This window comes from Halichoerus grypus, chromosome 13 (genome assembly GCF_964656455.1).
Source record: "Halichoerus grypus chromosome 13, mHalGry1.hap1.1, whole genome shotgun sequence".
Lineage (NCBI taxonomy): Eukaryota > Metazoa > Chordata > Mammalia > Carnivora > Phocidae > Halichoerus > Halichoerus grypus.
This window is the reverse complement of record NC_135724.1, coordinates 89,476,275-89,490,082: the sequence shown is the minus strand read 5'-3', so window position 1 is coordinate 89,490,082 and position 13,808 is coordinate 89,476,275. Positions and strand designations below refer to the sequence as shown.

The following is a 13,808-nucleotide window of genomic DNA, read 5'->3' as shown; positions in this document are numbered from 1 at the left end:
AAAAAATACAGTGTGTGGGACTCTTTTTCCAAATGAATTGTGCTAACACACCTGGTTTCTGACACACACTAATTTCTTGATTCTCCTCTCCTTTTTCAACCCTTTCTTGCTCTATCTGAAATTAGTTTATTTTTGGTTTTACTTGTTTCCTGTCTGTTCCCCACAAGAGCAGCAATCCTGTCTTTTGCACATCGCCACATCCCACAGGGTTAGCATACTACCTGGCATATATGAAGAGCTAAATACTTATTGAATGAATGAATGTCAATATAGGTCTTATCATTGCTCTGGTCCTGAGTCCCAGGTCCACATTTCCAATCGTGAACTAGACAGTGACATCTACACCCAAACCAGATATCTCCTCCAGTTATCTTCAACGATGATGGTGATGATAGAAACTAACTAACTGTTCTATAGCACTGGGTGAGGCCAGCACATATGTTGATTCATTTAATAATAACAATTACCCTTTGTGATCCCACTTAACAGAGTGGGAAGTTGAGGCCCCGAAAGGTTATTTGGCTTGCCCAAGCTCACACACCTGGTCAGTGACTGCACCAGGGTTAGAGCTCTGGAAGCTTACCCACCAGACTTGACTGCCTCTCCTTACTTAAGACTAGCCATTCTCCTAAGCACTTGGGCTCACCATTTGCGGTCACCTCAGACTTCTGTCTCCCTCCTCCTCCCCACCCTTTCCTGCCCTGGTCTTAAGGTCAGGTTTCAGGCTGGCTCTCCAGATCCTCAGTCATTGTCCCTCTCAGCCAACAATGCTAATTACATCTTTGCTGCCTTGAGGGCAAAACTGCCCCAATCTGGGCATTCATTATTTATTCCTTCATTCAACATGGGCACCCACTGGGTTCAGCTCCATCCCTCCCAGCTGTGGGAACTTAAGCGAGTTAATTAACCTCCTGCAGTGGGTTGAATGGTGCCACCCTGCCCCAAAAGATACTTCCTTGTCCCAATCACGGAACTGGAGACCTTCTTTGAAAAAAGAGTCTTTGCAGGTGTGATTAAGTTAAGGATCTTGAGATTAGATCATCATGGATTGTGCAGATGGGCTCTAAATCCAATGACAGGTGTTCTTTTTTTTTTTTAAGATTTTATTTATTTATTTGAGAGAGAGAATGAGATAGAGAGAGAGAGCATGAGAAGGGGGAGGGTCAGAGGGAGAAGCAGACTCCCTGCTGAGCAGGGAGCCCGATGCAGGACTTGGTCCCGGGACTCCAGGATCATGACCTGAGCCGAAGTCAGTTGCTTAACCAACTGAGCCACCCAGGCACCCCCCCATGACAGGTGTTCTTATAAGAGACACAGAAGAGAAGACACACATGGAGAAGGCCACCTGAAGACAGAGGCAGAACCTGGAGTGATGTGGCCACAAACTAAGGATCCCCGAGTCTGGAAGAGACAAGGCAGGATCCTCCCAAGAGTTTTCAGAGCGAGCCCGGTCCTGCCAACACCTTGATTCCAGACTTCCGGCCTCTTGAACTGTCAGAGAATACATTTCTATTGTTTTAAGTCACCAAGTTTGTAGCAACTTGGTATATTAGCTACAGGAAGCAAATGCCCCTATTTCTCACTGGCCTTGATTTAGGATGGGGATAATCACATGTCCACCTCATTAGGTTGCTGTGCACAGATCTGACCTCTGGTTTTAGCACTTACCAGCTGCTCGGCCTTGGGCAAGCTATTTGAGCACTCCATGACTCAGTTTCCTCATTTGTAAAAGTGGGATAATAATACTCTTTAGGATGTGGTGACGCAGCTCTTCTCAAACCTCCCGGTCTCAGAGAGGCTTCTCCAAGGGCACTCTCAAAAACTATTGAAGACTCTAAAGAGATTTCGTTAAGTGTGTTCTATCTATGGATATCTACTGTAACTAGAAATTTAAACTGATGTTTTTTTAAAATATTGATTAATTCAAAAGCAGATACATTACATTTTAACATGCTATTTTTAATACAAGTAACTATGCTCCCAAACAAACAAAACACTGAGAACAGTGGTGTTGTCTTGCATTTTTGCAAATCTCCTTAATGTCTAGCTCATTGGAAGAGAGCAGGATCCTCACATCTGCTTCTGCATGTTCAATCTTACTGTGAGATGCTGTTCTGCGTTAAATACGCCAAGAACATCTTGCCTCATACTGATATAAAGCTGGCGAAAGGGACCACCTCACGGAGACCCTCTGGGTATTGGAGACCCCCAGTGGTCATTAGGCCACGCTCTGAGAACTGATAGAGTACAGATTAAATGAGGCAGTATTTATTTGTAAAGCACTTAGAATTAAATATGAAATAGATGTCCAATACATTTTCAACTTATTTTTTTTTTTTTTTTTTTTATCAGTATGTGCCAGGTTGGTGGGGGCTTTAGGGCTATAAGAGCGTTAAAGTTTTTTTTTTTTATGCCTTCAAGGAGCTCCCAGTCTCATGGGGGAGGCGTCTGTGTAACCACACGGTTAAAACTCAGCGTGCGAGGGGCAGTTCCGTGGGAGAAGGCAGCGGGCTGTGGGAATGCAGAGGAGGGTCCCTAAACCCTGCGTGGCGCATGGGAAGGGTGGGAGGACTTGGTGGGTTCTGGAAAGACTCTGCTGGGGGCGGGGTGTCGGATGGACTAGGGCATTTAGCCAGGTCAAAAGGACAGGGGGCTTGGACAAGAAAACTCGCGGTGCCGAGATCCAAACCCCGGCCTCACCTCCTCTGTGAAGCGGTGTTTATGTCACAAGGAACTGCTAAAGGACGTGGCTCTGCGGGCGGGGCAGCCCGGCGGCTTCGGGGGCAGGGGACCCCTCCACCCTTCCTTGTGCCCCTCTCGGGCGCCTGTACTGAAACGCAGGGCCCGGCGCCGCCAGGTCCGCCTGTGACTGGGTCTGCGGGCTGGGGGGTGGGGGTACGGGGGGCTGGTCCTCGCTCTCTCCCCAGCATGGGCCCCATCCCCGAGCCCACCTCGCGACCCCTCCATTCCTCTCCACCGCAGAGGCTGCCCCTCGGCTCGGCGAAGCGTCCAGAGACCAGCGTCCCCCCCCCCCCCACCGCCTCCGCCCCCTCTCCTCCGGGCTAGCCTCGACCCCTCCCCGGCGGGAGTGGGAGAGGAGGAGCCAGGACCGGGCCGGAGGAGGGGGCGGCGCGACCGGACGCACCGGGGGGCGGCGAGGACGAAGGTCCGGCGGCGGTGGGAGGCGGGGGGTGCCGCCTAGTCTGCGGGTCGCGGTGCGGGGCCCGCGGGGACCCGGGCGCCCTCGGGCGGCGGAAGCCGGGCGCGCCCCTCGCCAGGCCGGGATCGGGGCGGGGCGCGCGGCATCCACGCGGGGGGAGCCGGTCAGCCGGTCTCGCCGCCGCCACCAAAGTTTCCTGGAGGGGCCGCGGCCGCCCTTCCTTCCCCGGCCCCGGGCGCGGGGGCGACCCTCGGGCGAGAACTGTTTCCAAGGGCGACAGGGCCCCCTCTCCAGCTAGACCCCGCGCCTCCATTGCGCCCAACTCGGATTCCCAACTTGGGAGGCGCCGCGGGCCTGCGCACGCGCGCCTTCCTCGCCGCTGCCGCCGCCGCCGCCTCCTCCTCCTCCTCCTCCTCCTCCTCCCGCCCGGGAGCAGGCTCCGGGCCGAGCTGCGCGCCGAGACTCGCCCCCCGCGCGCCGCCCTCCGGCTCGCGGTCCGCCGCCCCCGCCCATGCGGACGCCGGCCGGCCGCCCGGTGCGCCCTCGCCCGAGGGCCAGCTGAGCGCGGACCGCCGGCGGCGGCGCGAGGTGGGCCCGGCCCGGCGCTGCCCTCGACAGCGGCAAGTTTGGGAGTTGCACTAGTTTGCGGGGTGGGGGAGAGGCCGGGCGGGGCGCCATGGAGGAGGACCGGGGGTCGTCGCTGGCGGCCGAGTCGGCGCTGGAGAAGAACGTGGCGGAGCTGACCGTCATGGACGTGTACGACATCGCGTCGCTCGTGGGCCAGGAGTTCGAGCGGGTCATCGACCAGCACGGCTGCGAGGCCATCGCGCGCCTCATGCCCAAGGTCGTGCGTGTCCTGGAGATCCTGGAGGTGCTGGTCAGCCGCCACCACGTCGCGCCTGAGCTGGACGAGCTGCGCCTGGAGCTGGACCGCCTGCGTCTGGAAAGGATGGACCGCATCGAGAAGGAGCGCAAGCACCAGAAGGTGGGCAGCGAGCGGCCTCAGTCTGCCCATCCGGGGAATGGGGCCGCTGGGACCTAAGGGCCCTTCCGCGTCGGGCAGCTGTAGGTGCACGCTGTGTGTATGCAGGGACTAGATGAGAAGGGACCCGACTGGATGAAAGACGAAGGGAGGGAGGCCCCTGGCCCTCTTTTGTCCAGACAGCGCTATGTGGCATATACCGCTTCAGAGATTAAGGGCAGTTCTTTGGAGTCAGACCTGAGTTCCAGTCCTACCTTTACCATGTAATAGCGGTGTGACCTTGGTTAAGTTACTCAACCTCTCTGTGCTTTATTTCCTCGCATGTCACATAGTGATAGTAGTAAGACCCACCTTACAAGAATTAAGTGGGATATATCTAAAGTGCTTAGATAATATTATATTCCAGAAATGAAATAAGCCCTCTGCCCTTCAGTGTTACCCAAGAAGATCTGACATCAAGCCCCTCTCTTCTTCTCACCCCAAAACCCCCCAGAGCAAAGGGGATATGACCTCCAGCCACGGAGCTCATTGACCCCCCAATCTCTGGAATTCTATTTGCAAATTGTTTCCCAGGGTTTCTTCTAGTTTAATAACCTGAAGTGCTTTTCCCTTCTTGGTTTTATCTTTAATCTTCACAGAACTCTGTGAGGCAGGAACTATCTTCATTGTACAGATGAAGAAAATTGGGGGGGGGGAATTTGTCCCACGTTAGTGCTGAGAGAATCCCAGCCCCAATAGAGGTAACTCTAGTGCTTCTTCCCTGATTTGGGGGATGGACATGGTTTGGGGCAGCTTTAAAGCTAAGCCTCTGCCCTATGAACAAGAATCCCTCCAAGAACATGAATCAGGGCGTCCCTCCTGGGCGGGGAGTCTAGACAAGGTGCCTGGGGAAAAGGAAGTGGGAGATGTGTGGTTTCCTGCCCCAACCTCAGCCCAAGGAAGATTCTGTCAGACCCTTTGGACAGAGAATAGGAGGAAACGCCTTTCCTTGGAGGAATCAGGGTGCCTGAGTGGGCTCCGGCTTGCTGTGTGGCCTCAGGAAATACACTTGGCCTCTCTGAACCTCCCTGGCAAGCCATAACCTATTGTGTTTCAAGGAAAATAGCCCTATGGGTGGCTGTGTCTTAATCTGGGGGCAGAGCTGTGAGTGGTTAAGAGCACTAGTGTTTGTGAGGTTTGACGGTGTTTGTCCTCACAGGTCCTTATGCCCTGAGGTCAAGAAGGAAACTCAAGCTCCCAAGTGTTAGGCAACATTTCCAAGATCACACTGAGAGCTTGAAAATGCCCCGGCCCTGTAATTAATGTCGAGTTCCCCAGAGCAGGGACTTTGGAGCTAGACGGCCTGGTTTCAAACCCTGCCATGGTGTGATCTTAGGCAAGTCACCTCGCTTCTCTGTGCTTGTTTCCTCAGCTGTAAAATGGGGATGATAATAGCACACAGCTCATGGGGTTGTGGTGGAAAGGGTTGGTTAACTTACATAAAGTGTTTGGGACAGAGTCTGGCCCATTATGAGGGCCTTACAAGTGTTAACTGTTGTCCTTAGTCCTGGAGAGGCTTTCAGTGAGGTGTTCATAGAGACCCTACCCCCCGTCTCCGGCACCTCTCCTCCTACCCCACACCCTCACCCCCCCCATCTCTCTTAGAGAGTTGGGGGAAGGGATCTTTGAAATCCTGTCATGTGGCTGCCTCTTATTAACCGGGGCCTAGGAGCTTAGCCCAGGTCACTCAGAAGTCCTGGCACCTGTGTCCCCACCCTTGGCGTTTGAGTTCTGCAGCAACTGGGCTGGGAGACACCCTTGGGAGCCATCGGAGGCCACTAGGCCTGGAGTCAGATGGAATTCCCAACCAGCTGCACTTGTCACTTCTGGAACGCTATCAGCCAGGAAGTAAACCCCAGCGTGTTCAGGGCCGGGGCTTGTTGTAAACACTGAGGATGATTTCTCATAAATCAGAGGACAAAACCCTTTTCCCAACCCAGCCCTGGTCCCCTTTTCTCTGTATTCTTAGGATCAGTAGAGACTCATCTGATTTTTTTTTTTTCTTGTAATCTCAAAGGCTCTTCACGGTGTTATTTCCACAAAAATCTTCTGAGCATGTCCTTGGTCTTATCGGTTTGTCTGTTCATTCCTCCTTCCTTCCTTTGCCTGCCCTCCCCCCCCACTCTTTCTCTCTCAGCACACGTGGCTCCAGTAAAGCATGCACCCGGTCTTCCACCACCCCTTCCCCCAAGCACACCCCCAAACTCAGTCAGTTCTGCTCATCACACAGACTCAGGCCACAGTCTTAACATGTTCGATCTGCTTACTCAGTCTGCAACCCTGTGAATGGGCCACGGCATGCAAGGTGCCCTCCTGGTGACATGGGCAGTGCAGAGACAGGGGAAGCTGGATCCTCATCTCAGGCAGTGGGTGGGTAACTGGGAAGACAGGAAAAATACAAATAGGATTAGAAAGTGATGGCTATGCAGATACAATTGTCTATAATGTTAACAGTGTATATTGTTCATTTACTCATTCAACACATGTGTTTATTGAGCACCTACTGTTCTGGGCACTGGGGAGACAGCGGTGACCACAACAGATGAGGTTTTTGCCCTCATGGGCCTGACTTTCTAGTGCAGTGCTGTCCCATAGAAAAATTATGTGGCTTGTCCTCTATTAATAAAAAGACACAGACGAGGTTAATTTTAATAACATATCCTATCAAACCCCACCTATGCAAAATACTATTTCTATATGTAATCAACGTAAAAAAAAATATTTTTTATTGAGATCTGATTGATATGTGACATTGTATTAGTTTTAGGTGTACAGTATCATGATTTGATATTTGTGTATATTGTGAAGTGATCACCACAGTAAATTAGTTACCATCCATCACCTCACATAGTTACCCCAAAAATTTTTTAAAAAAGAAATATTTTGCATTTTTTTTCCCTATGTCTTTGAAATCTGGTGCATATTTAACCCTTATTGCACGCGCCAGTTCAGCCCAGCCACGTTTCAAGTGCTCAGCAGCCCCATGTGGCTTGTGGCTACTCTGTTGGATGGTGCAGTTCTAGTGTGAGGAGATATTTTTTTAAAGGTTTTAAATTTTCAGCTTATGATAAGTGACATGAAGAAAATAAAACAGGGCGATATGAAAGAGACTGGCCAGGATGGGGATCTAATAGATGGAGCAGTCAGGAAGGCTTCCCAGAGGAGGTGACATCTGAGCTGAGATCTGAATCAAGTGTGGGTGAGGTGGGGTGGGGCATTCAAGGCAGATGCCACTGCAAGTGCAAAGGCCCTGAGGTAGGAATGGGTGTGTTCAAGGAACACAATGGAGGGGGCACCTGGGTGGCTCAGTCATTAAGCGTTCTGCCTTCGGCTCAGGTCATGATCCCAGGGTCCTGGGATCCAGCCCCGAGTTGGGCTCCCTGCTCAGTGGAGAGTCTGCTTCTCCCTCTCCCTCTGCTGCTCCCCCTGCTTGTGCTCACTTGCTCGCTCTCTCTATCTGTCTGTCGGGGAAAAAAAAAAGGAACACAAAGAAGGCCCATGTGGCTAGAACAGAGCGAGTAAGGAATAGAGGTGGGAAGTGAGATCAGGGAGATGCAGGGGTCTGATTATACTGGGCCTCGTAGGCCAGCATATGGAATTTCAAGATGGCAAAGGAAGTAATCAATCAGGGGTGACTTCCTGGAAAAGCCTTTTAGCTGGTACGGAGGCTAGATTAAATTTGCCGTGGTCAGCTCAGAGGCAAAAACCATACCCCCTCCCACTCCCTTTAGGAAAGGGAGGAAAAAAAACGCTGATGGTTAAAGTCTGTATTCATCTCCTATTGCTGCCCTGACAAGTTACCACGACTTACTGGCTGGAAGTAACACGAATTTATTATGATAATACAGAGTTGGATATTTATGGGTCATATCAATATGGATAATACTGCATAAAATTCTGGAGGTCAAAAATCACACATGGGTTTCAGTGGGTTAAAATCAAGATGTCAGGAAATTCATTCCTTCTGGCAGCTCGAGGGGAGAATCCACTTCCTTGCCTTTTCCAGCTTCCGGAGGCCACCTGCACGCCTCGCGTTTTGGCCCCTTCCTCCATCCTCACAGCTGGCAGACAACTTCGGATCTCTAACTCTGACCTCTGCTTCTGTCACCACATCGTCTCCCACTCTGACCCCCCTCCCTCCCTCTTTCACCGAGGAGGACCCTTGTGATTACATTGGGCCCACCAGGATAACCCAGGAGACTCTCCCCATCCCAGGGAGCGGGATGCGCAGTCAGGTACACTTGACCATTCCCCCCCGGGGGCCTCAGTCAGGTACACTTGACCATTGCCCCCGGGGGCCTCTGTGCTCAGCCTGCGCCAGGTGGGAGCAGAGAGAGCGTGGGAGAGCCTGCCTCTGCTTCCAGCCCATGCCTGCTCCCTCAGTCTGCCGTCTGGCCCTGTCCTTCACCTCGCCTGGTGACCTTGAACCAGCTGGGCGAATACTTAGTTATTACTTCTCATTTCCCTGCTGCGGCAGGCTTCCTGACAAAGGAGATGGGGATTTAGGGATGTATTTAAAAGATGAACGGAGGCCGTGTTTATCCGGCCACTTGGGCCAGCTGGTGACAGGCTGTAGGAGGAACAGAAACCAGCAAACACATCTTCAGCACTTTCTGGGTGCTGGGCACTCTTCCAGACATTGACATCAGCCTCATGACAGCCCTCAGAGGTAGATATCACACTATTTTCCACATTTCCAAGGCACCCAAAGGTCGAGTAACTTTTCCGGGATCAGCTACTATGTGGCGGAGACAGGATTCAAACTTGGGTCAACAGGCCCCAGTATCTTTGCTTTTTAAACCAGCATTGTGTCCCTGCAACAGCGATTGTGCTATGTTTAGTTTCTGGTTTTACAAAAGATCTTTTTTTTGGTTACAGCTTTATTGAATATGATTCGCATACCATATAGTTCACCCATTTAAAGTGTCTAATTCAGTGGTTTTTGATCTATTCAACAGAGTTGTGTAACTTCCACCAGAATCGTTTTTATTTATTTTTTTTAAAGATTTTATTTATTTACTTGAGAGAGAGTGAGAAAGAGAGAGCACGAGCAGGGGGAGAGGGAGAAGCAGGCTTCCCGCGGAGCAGGGAGCCCGACGCGGGGCTCGATCCCAGGACCTTGGGATCAGGACCTGAACTGACAGCAAAAGCTTCACCGACGGAGTAACCCAGGAGCCCCCAGAATCAATTTTAGACATTTTCATTGCTTGGGAAAGAAAACCCATACCCAATGAGCAGTCACTCCTCATTCCCCCACCAACCCTCCAGCCCTAGACAAGCGCCCATCTGCTTTTTGTGTCTATGGGTTTCCCTGTTCTGGATATTTCCCATCAGTGGAGTCATACACTATGCGGCCTACTTTCACTTAGCATCATGTTTTCAAGGTTGATCCACGTTGTTCATCAGTTGATGGACATCTGGGTGGTTTCTACGTGTTGGCTCTTGTGGATGATGCCGCTGTGAACACTCACATACAGATTTTTGTGTGGACATTGTGTTTTCATTTCTCTTGGGCAGATCCTTGGATTGGAATTGCTGGTCACGTGGTAATTGTTTAACTTATTAAGGGGCTGCCAGGCTGTTTCCCACGGTGGCTGTACCAGCAGGGCCTGAGGCTTCCAGTTTTTTCATATCCTTGTCAGTCCTTCTGTTTCTTTGATTACAGCCATCCACAAAATGATTTTAATAGACTAATCTTAGTTATCCACACATCAGCCCCTTGAATCTTTATATTTGGCTCCCCGACTAAGGGAAACTGAGGCTCAGAGTTGTAAAGTGAATTGGTTGCCCAAGATCCCTTGAAGAGATGCCAGTATCAGACATACAAGGAGCGCGAGGCCAGGTGGCATCCCCGGGGTCTTTGCTGCCCCTTTGTCCCTTGGAGACAGGTGGGTCCTGACTCAGGGTCTGTCCACAGCTCAGGGCCGTGACCTCCCCAGAGAGGTTGGGAATGTCAGGGTCCCCATGGTGCAGGGCTGCTCATCCGCGTGCTCTCTCCGTCTAGATAGTCACGAGGTACAGTTGCGGCTCTTGAGGCCGTTCTAAACCTGGCCGAGTCCTAAAGCACAAATGCAGGCCTTGCCCGGAATAAGGGCACCTTCTGTTTCTTGCGGAGTTGCCGTGTGGCCTAGTGGTGGCCCTGTTCTCGGTGCGCCCGCCCTCAGGGGGAGCCCTGGCAGGCCCGAGCTGCTCCCGAGGGTGGGGGGGTGGATATGAGGCTGCTGCCTGGGCAGCTGTGACCCCACGCCGGCCCGTCGCCTTCGCAGGAGTTGGAGCTGGTGGAGGACGTGTGGCGGGGGGAGGCGCAGGACCTCCTTTCTCAGATCGCCCAGCTGCAGGAGGAAAACAAGCAGCTCATGACCAACCTCTCGCACAAAGATACCAGCTTCTCTGAGGAGGAGTTCCAGAAGCACGAAGGTAAGGGGAGGGGCCGGCCTGGGAGGTCGGGAGAAGGCTGCTCCCACGGTGATCATAGGCACGGGGGACACGCAGTGGACAGGACAAAGCCCTCGTGAAGCTTAGGTTCTAGCGCGGAGGAGCAGGATGATGGATGTGTAATCAGATAGATGGCATGGTTCCGGACAGCGACCAGTGCTCTGGAAGAACCCAAACTGGGGGGTATGATGGAGGTGTGGGGGGGGGTGGGGCTTCTTTAGATATAGTGATCAAGGAAGGCCTCTCTGACAAGGTGACATTTGAGCCCTAATGAAGTGATGGAGTGAGCCACGTATCTTGGGAGAGAAGCAAGTTCAAAGGCCCTGGGGCATGAGATTTATAGAAAGCCAGGGAAGGCCAGTATAACGGGACAAGATGATCGAGGCCAAAGGTGGTTAAAGATGAGGTCAGAGGGGTCAGATCACATACCCCTTAGAGAGCAGGGTTTGGATTTTATTCTAAGTGTGCTGGGAAGAGATTGGACTCCTGCCAGAGGCACGCATTGAACAATGAGCAACCCAGGATAGGAAACCAGATCGGAATGGCCCTGGAGCCCCCGAACTGTCATTCATCCTGCAAACAGTTATCTAGAACGTTCACTCCAGGCCCTCTGCTGGTTTTGGGAAAGCAAAAACAGACATGGGATTTGGTGTGGGCCCTATGGGCTGCATCAGCTCTGTTGTCCCCCACAGCCTCCTTCCCAATCAGAGGCTGCCTCTTGCCCTGGGAATCTCAGACCTCTCTCTTCTGTTTCAAGAAACTCCCTGGGTCTCCACACAAGCCCCCTCCTCCTGGATGGGGTGAGAGATGGGCTTGCATGGAGGCTGAAGTTCAGAACCATAGTTACACTTTTGTGAGACTAAAGTAGCACCCTAATAAGGACTGTAGGGCCTGAGAAAAGAGGAAATATTGATCCAAGTGCTGGAATTCTGTTTTCCTTGGGTTTCCTTTGTTGGCATGTGATCTGGGCAATGATGCAGAAGTCTTAGTGGTTGTAAGCATTGGCTCCAGAGCCAGACTGCCCAGGTGTGAATCCTAACCTAATACTTACCTCCTAAGTGACCTTGATCAAGTCACTTGACCTTTGTGTGCCTAAGTTGCTCTCCGAGTAAAAGTGAGAGAAGTAACCGTAGGTCACTCATAAGTTTGTGGTGAGGATTCAATGAATTAATATCTGCAGATCGCTTAGAGTAGTACCTGGTACGTACACACAGCAAGTGTTAGCTATTATTACTGAGCTTTTGGTTTACCTAGTCCAGCCTCCCTATCGAACAGATGAGAAAAAATGAGGCTGAGGGAGGCGCAGTGAGGTGCCCAGGGTCACACAGCAAGCTAGTGGCGAAGTCAGGACTGGAGCTCAGGTTGGCTGAAATCAGCCCCCTGAAGAAAGGCTCATTTCTCTCTGGGACCCCTTGATCTGGGGCCACCAAATGGGCCACCGTGATATTCTAGTGCCCAAGCACTAATGATTCCGGACAGAACACCGCTCATTCATTGACGCTTTGGAAACTCATCACTGACGTACCTGCTCTCGGCCTGGCGCTTGGACTGCCAGGTTGGAGGCTGAGAGGCACATGCTAGGGCCTGAATCTCCCTTCCACGATGGCAGAAGAGCTTGGCTAAAGGAAAACTATTTTTCTGATTACAACACACTGATAGCAACTGTGTGCAGTTTTTTTTTTCCCCCCACATCAACCAGTTTTCCAACTCTCCAGGCACCAATAATTTAATCCAGTTATGACACTGTCTACCCTGGAGTTAGCATCAGGCTCCACAGGTTAAGGGATCAGTCCAACGAGACTGCCCTGACTTCAGGTGTCAGTTGGCAGGTAATGGGTCCCCAGGATACTCACTTCTGTCTAACTTGGCTACAAAGTCAGAGATTCCCACACATACCCCCACCCCGCAACAAGCTGAATACTTTCTGGAATGGCTCATAAGACTCAGAGAAACATGATTACTGGCTTACAAAGGATACAGAGGGTATTATAAAGAATACAGATGAACGGCCAAATGAAGAAAGGTACATTGGGTGAGGTCTCTGGAAGGGTTCCAAGCTCAGAGATTTCTGTCCCAGTGGAGTTGGGGTGCACCACCACCCTTCGTGCACATGGATATATTTATTCATCAACTGGAAGCTCTCTGAACCCCAGAGACTAATGGAGGTTCCGTTATGTAGGCATGAATGATTAAATCATTGGCCATTGGTGATTAGCTCAACCTCCAGCTCCTTCTTCCCTCCCCCAGAGGTGAGGGGTTAGGGCTGAAAGTTCTAACCCTCTAATCACTAATCACATGGTTGGTTTTCTGGCAACCGGACCCCATCCTGAAGCTCTCTAGGGGGACCACCAAGAGTCACCTCATTATCATAAACTCAGGTATGATGGAAAGGGGCTTGTAATGACAACAAAAGACACTCCTCTCACCTCTATTAGGAAATCACAAGAGTTTTAGGAACTCTGTGCCAAGAATGGAGGTCAAAGACCAAACTATATATATTACATATTTTCAATTTATGTATATTATATATAATTATGTTATTATATATAAATATATATATTATTACATTACAATACCTTGATGGCATAATGGTACACACTCAGTCCCTTGAATGGAGGCAAAAAACAAACAACAAGTATAACAAAGCAGAAAAGGAGTAGATTATAGGATGGGAGATTTAAACCAGTTATACTGGAGGTTATATTAGATGTAAATGGACTAAAAGTTCTAGATAAAGACTGTCAATAAAGAGTTTAAAAATTCAACTACATGTTGTTTCTAAGAGACCTCTCGTAAAGGTTGAAAGTAAAAGGCTGAGAAAAGATAGACCGTGCAAACACTAACCAAAAGAAAGCTGGTGTGGTTATATGAATGTAAGACTTTACAAAAGAAAATAGACTTTAAGGCCAAGATCACTCTGTAATGAAAAAAGTTCAATTTATCAGGAAAATGGATTTGCAATTTCTGCACACCTAATAACTTGTCCTCAAAGTTTATAAAGCAAAAGTGAACAGAAATATGTCCAGAGTAGGCAAATCTATAGACAGAAAGTAGATTAGTGGGGGGCCAGGGGCTGGAAGGAGGTGAGGAAGGAGGAGTGATGGCTAATGGGTATGAGGTTTCTTTTGGGGGTGATGAAAACATAGCGGTGATGGTTGCACAACTTTGTGAACATATTAAAACCCACCAAAT

General features: G+C 50.7%; 1 protein-coding gene across 2 annotated transcripts in view; it reads left to right on the top strand.

The window, feature by feature from the left end:
- The first annotated feature begins 3,299 nt into the window (after positions 1–3,299).
- RILPL1 (Rab interacting lysosomal protein like 1) overlaps positions 3,300–13,808 on the top strand; it is a 41,604-nt gene continuing 31,095 nt past the window's right edge. The window contains exons 1-2 of one of the 2 annotated variants that reach the window (XM_036080526.2): positions 3,300–4,145; positions 10,448–10,598. In XM_036080526.2, coding sequence (XP_035936419.1) covers positions 3,837–4,145; positions 10,448–10,598 — 460 coding nt within the window. In that variant the 5' untranslated portion in view covers positions 3,300–3,836. The remainder of the gene's footprint in view (positions 4,146–10,447; positions 10,599–13,808) is intronic. The other variant, XM_036080520.2, reaches the window with a different exon arrangement.